General features: G+C 43.6%; 1 protein-coding gene across 1 annotated transcript in view; it reads right to left on the reverse strand.

The window, feature by feature from the left end:
* Nucleotides 1-680: 680 nt before the first annotated feature.
* Nucleotides 681-5891, reverse strand: part of CLRN1 (clarin 1) — a 17301-nt gene continuing 12090 nt past the window's right edge. Inside the window, exon 3 of the mRNA XM_019503093.1 lies at nt 681-1652. Within this exon, the coding sequence (XP_019358638.1) occupies nt 1387-1652 (266 nt within the window). The 3' untranslated portion in view covers nt 681-1386. The remainder of the gene's footprint in view (nt 1653-5891) is intronic.

Raw genomic sequence — 5891 nt, forward strand, 5'->3', positions numbered from 1 at the left:
TACACCCGCTGGGCTACACCATGCTGGGGGGTTCAGGGCACAGTGCCTTAGGGGAAGCAGCGCCCCAGGGAGTTCAGGGCATGGTGCAGCTGAGCAGCTGCAAGCCACTGGCATTGGCCACTCCCAGAGCAACTGCAGCAGGGGCTGCGGTGAGTGGGGCCCTGGCCCCATGGCCTTTCCCCTCTCCTCACCCCTCCCCTCAACTCACAGCCCTTTCCCCTCCCCTCACAGACTTACCTGCTTGGGGTAGTGAGGAGCGCACCTATGCCAATTGTATAACAGTGAATTTACCTCGCATATAACGAATTTCAGGTGTAAATAGGGTCATCGCATAAGAGTGAATTTGTATAAATCAAACCCACATAAATCAAGGGAAACCTATATAAAGGCAGAGTATCAGGTCATGAGGATGAGGTCATTTGTCTCTTTCAACAGGTGGAGGTGCTGCACAGATACTTTTTTTTTAAGCCTTACAAAGTTTGGAAGGGAATGATTCTTCAGCTGTTGCTTTTTGCACTCTCTCTGGTATAAGAAGTAATAAAGAAACTGGGTTTTATGATGTATATGTGATATGCAGTCTAAAAAAGATATTCATTTAGGACCTAGCAAGATGCTGAGCCCTCTAATTATGGTTGATTTCAAAGGGAAATGAAGACACTCGGTATTTTACATGGGTAGGACTTTACTGCTGAATTTGACCATTATAAAATAGAAAATGCAAAACAATACTTAGTAACTTCAAACCAAAACATTATAAACAATATAACATAAGATTCAAATGTTAGTAGTTACAGCATTGGGCCCGTATAGGATTAGTGCTTACTGTAGCACTAAGCACCATTCTTGGTAGTGTATGCAAGACTGTGAGCTACATTTGTTAATTTAAGAAAGCCCAATCCATTCTTTTCTCTTTCATCCTGTGTCTGCGACCAGGCGTGTGGTCACTGGTCCTTTGTGCTTTTGTGAGAATGGAATTCCTAGTTCAGTCTTGATACAGTAGCAGTCATTGTGGTGTAACACCACCGTCGCACATATAGGCAAATGCTGTTCTGCTGGTGAAAATGATTGCCTGTATTTTTCTTGATTTGATTTATGTCCTAAGGCCAGATTGTCTTCACTATGTACAGCAGAACCTTATTTCTCAAATAATCCCATAGAGACAAATGGGACTACTTTTATGATAAGGTACTACTCCATGGAACCTCAATGAGTAACACATATTCTGTACGTTTATGATATAGGCTGTGTTGACATTTATCTCAAATCTTTTTCTTCTCTTTAACTTCTTTAGAGCTAGTCATTCAAAACCAGATACACTTGGTGGTAGAAAATGTGGGTGAGACTGAAAAAAGTTGCTTGAAATGTTGTTTAAAAATTCACTTAATTCTAGTACATGAGATCAACAGCTCCAGTTACTGTCTCTGAATCTTTAGATTTTGAAAAAGGAAAATCAAATCCAGCAAGCCTTATTAGTAAGACATTCAGGAAATGCACTAAGGAGCAAACTAGGATGATCCAAAATGAATTTGAAAATTGTTCGCTGTTAGTTTTAAATATAAAATTTCCTTCTTTATAATTTGCAATTTTCTCAGAGAGGTGATGAATTTTGACTTCTGAAGAAAATAGTATCATGATGAGACAGCCGCAAGACCCTGAAAGAGAGAACAAGAAGTATCGCTGTTCTGAAACTTCCATAGCAACAAATCTGTACAAGGTCATATTCAGCATGTTTCCACGATGTGTGTTGTTTTATTTTTTTTTTGGTCACTAAACTTACTCTTTACTCAACCCTCTCCACTCAAGCCTTTCTTTTACTTTTTAAAGGATCTGATCTAATGGCCCACTGAAATCAGTGGGACTTTTTTTTTTTTAACTGAATCCTGGATTAAGACATACTGGGCATGTCTACATGTGTGCTTTAATTCAGATTAGCCTATTTTAATGCTCATTAAAGCATCATATAAAAACCCAAGCGCTTTCATTAATGCACATTAAAATAGGCTAATGCACCTTTTTCTAGTACCTCACAATGGAAGTACTAAGTGTAATGGCATTATCAAAAGCACATTAATGACCATGTAGACACTCCCACTGGGTACATCCACATGTGCTTTATTGCGAAGTAGATTAAGTAACACTTTACTATGAAGCTAATATCTAGACATGTGCCAGTATTAGGGTGCAATAAATTAATTAATTCTGCCATAAGATAGTACTGTTGGGGACAGTATTATCTTACAGTAGAGTAATTAACTGCACTGAAATGCATGTGTAGATGTTGACTGGGCAGGGGCCAGACTCTCCGTCAAGTCCGTGACAGGGTTTCTCCCTCTCACCCATAGCAACTGCTTGAGTATCCTGGCTTCTTCCTTCTCATTGCTCTGGCAGAGTTCCCACCCCTATAGCTGTTGGCAGGGAACTGCCTCCCTGGCCTCAGCTTAGATTTATATATAGGTCAGGCCCTGCCCCCTTCTGGTCAGCTGACCAACTGCGGTTGCCCCAGCAACCAGCAGCTGTGCCTCTTTATAGGAGCAGAGCACTGAGGTGCTCTGTGACACCCTGCCACGTGGAGCCTGGGGCTGATTCTCCCGTGCCTCCTGCCAGCCTAAGCTTGCTCTTCCCTGGTTCAAATTGCTGCTGCCTTGGGCACATGTGTAGATGCTATCCCCAGGAGCAGTTTACTGTGACTTGAACTGTTCCAGAATTTATGCTTCACCTTAATTTTATGTGTAAATGCACCCACTAGGTATTAAGTCTGCTGTAAAGCAATGATCCACCAAAACATCTATACATTTGCTTATCTTTAAGACTGTTAAAGTTGCATTGAAGACGGCAGAATTGTCCAGGTGCTTCAAGTGATGGTAGGTACTTAAACACTTTCCTGGATTAGTGCCTTAATGAGCAACATCCATTAACACAACTGTTCATTTTCTCTTTGTGGAACCAACAACAAAAACAGTTTTACTGTTTGTCTCATCCTCTCCTTTGCAAGCAGCAGAGGAAGCGGAAAGGTTTTTTTTGTTTCTTATGGTGATGTTTTCCAAAGGCAGCCCTTAAAACAGGGGTGGTGAAAATACAGCCCATGGGTCACCTGTGGCCTACCAACTGATTGTATCTGGCCCACGACTGCCCCCATGGTGCTCTGCATGGGGCCAAGCCCTGCCTGCACCTGGCACTGGCCCCAGCCAGTGCACACAGCTTCCAGCAGGGCTGTTCAGGCTGCTGTTGCAGCTGTCTGGATACTGCTTGACCTCCAGCAGCTCCTTCTCCTTTTTCTCCTCCTCATGCCCCTGCTGCACCCTTCCAGGCAGGATAATGCGGGGACATGGAGGGAGCCATGGGGACATATGCTGGGCACCACATGCCCACCCAGGTGAGGGGAAGAAGCTGCATCTGGGTGGCTCCTGTCCCAGCTCGTGGGGCTCCAGCTCTACTCCCACCTACCTAGTGGAAAGAACAACCACCTGCAGGTGGAGGGGTGGGTGGAAGGCAGCTGGAGTGGCACAGCAGAGACAGGAAGAGGAGCTGCTGGAGGTGGCGGGGGGGAGGGGGAAGGGAGGAGCTAAGCAGTATCTGGGCAGCAGCTGGAGTAGCCCCACCAGAAAGCTGTGCATGTTGATTGGGGCTGGGGTGGTACTGTCGGTGGGGGTATGGGGTGGGTGCAGGTAGGAGCATGGTGCGGGCTGCCTTGGGAAGGAGCGGGCAGGGCTTGCCCACATAGAGGATTGTGAGGGCAGCCACAGGCTGGAATTGGGTTGTGAACTCTGCCTGCACCACACTGTTGAAGTAAGCTGTATTGTACATGCCCCTGCCCCTGCCTTTCTCCTTTCCCCTGACCCCTGGCTGGCTCCCAGGACTTGGCATGCATGCAACCCCACACCCCTGCCACACATGCACAAACCCTCTCCCCACCCTGCTACACAATATACTTTATTTTGAGCTATTATGCAATTGCCTCTACATATACTACTTTAAAAACGTGTAAATCGTGGCAAAAATATTTTTTGAAATAAAATTAAACTATTCTAAAAATCAAACGTGTACTACAACATATGATTTGTTCTTCATCTATAATTTGTTAAAATGGTATCTTCTGAAAGATTTTGTGCACAGCCTTTGACAGTTCACCAAAATGTATTGTGGCCTGCCAGCCAAAATGATTGCCCACCTCTGTCTTAAAAGTATTGTAATGAATCTGTTCCTTACAAAGATTGAATTGGGCCTGGGACAAGAAAGATCTGGAATAAACAGAAATAACTAGTGAAATTTGTGGTATTTCACCAAAAATGAGACCATTTGTGAAAACTGGTAAAAATTAGATCAGAATCTGGCCTGTGGTTCTTGCTAACAAGATATTGGCACAGGACTTGATGCTCCTGCAGTTGTGAAATTCAGCTGAATTAGATTAAATTATGCATGGGAATAGAAGTGGGAAGTGAGTGGGAGAATCAAGCCCCAAGACTCTGGGTGTGTTTCCCAAAAGGATGCTGTTTTGAAAGAGGGCATAGGCATTACAGTGCACACGCTCTCAGTATTTGGCAGTGGATGTTAATCAGCTGTTTGTAGGGCACATGCCTATTGTAAAACATCATCTGTATGTTTAGAATGAAGAAAATGTTGCTAGTATATTGCTAACATTTTGTTTTTTGTAATTTTGTGTCTTCACAGCAGTCCATATGTATATTCTGAAACTCGACACCTTAAGTTCCATCACCTTACTTTTGTGCTTAAGGAACTGCATGATTTTCCTACATTGGCATGATTTCTCAGGCTGAGATTGGCTATACACATTTGCGCAATAACTCTTAGAATGGATTAACACTATCACAGCCTACTAAAATCACAGATTGCTACCACTTCATCTCTATGTGCCTTATCTATGATTAAAGCCAATGGAATTCCATACATATTAGATTTTCAGGAGAGCTGATGGAAAAAATGCCTACAATATAAGTTTCCATCAAAATTTACAGAGCCGTGGAAAAAATCTGTGTTCTGTGGAGATGGTCCAATTTCCCACAGTTTTACTCTAGAAATTGGAAGAGTTTTAACAGAAATTGTCTGACTTCCTATCAGGATGTTTACACTAGGGACAGAGGTTACACATAAACTGGTTTACATGATCAGAAATTAGTTTAAACCTGTAACAGAGCAGAAGTTCAGTGCACATAAACCAGTTTCAAAATGGCTGAAGCTGGTTTAAGATAAACCTGGTTGAATGTAGTATCAGACTTAATTGATTTGGGCCAAACCAGTTTATGAAACTTCTGTCTCAGGCCCTTTTTAATTCAAGTTAAATCACAGTCCCCCTCACAGTGAGGGCTGGCTGACAAGTAAGTGTGGGGGAGAAGGCAAGCTTAGCTGGGGATGCAGCCTAGTCTTCAGGGGGTGGGGATTGCCCCCTGCCAGGCAAACCCCATCTGGGGCCAGAGAGGGGGTTAAACACCCTTTCTCCCACTCAAACTTACAGTTGGCTGTGGCTGTGGACTACAAATCCCACAGGCACCTGGAAGCAGGAAAAGGAAATAATAAGCAAACCTGCAGAGTCCTGCTGCTGTAATTCTGGACTGAAAATCCCAGAGACCTTGGGAACAGCAGAAAGAGGAAGTGAACACACAGTCAGAGAGCTGTGCTCTAGAACCCCCCCCCCCCCCCCGGCTTCTGGCCTGAGCCGCTGTAGACATATGGCTGCATTTCCTGAATCAAAGGTAAATATCTGTTCACTTCTGTTTCGATTTAATCTTTGCATCTTAGACTAACCTGGAAAGATGGAACAAATTCAGCCTCAGGCTTTTTGACTGTTGTGATGGCCAGAACCAAATAAATTAATAAGCAATAAATATGTGCTTCTTGGAGACATTTGTCTAATATGAAGCTTGTATTTTTGTAAC

The sequence above is a fragment of the Gavialis gangeticus genome, unplaced genomic scaffold (genome assembly GCF_001723915.1).
Source record: "Gavialis gangeticus isolate Ggan-Ray unplaced genomic scaffold, GavGan_comp1, whole genome shotgun sequence".
Lineage (NCBI taxonomy): Eukaryota > Metazoa > Chordata > Crocodylia > Gavialidae > Gavialis > Gavialis gangeticus.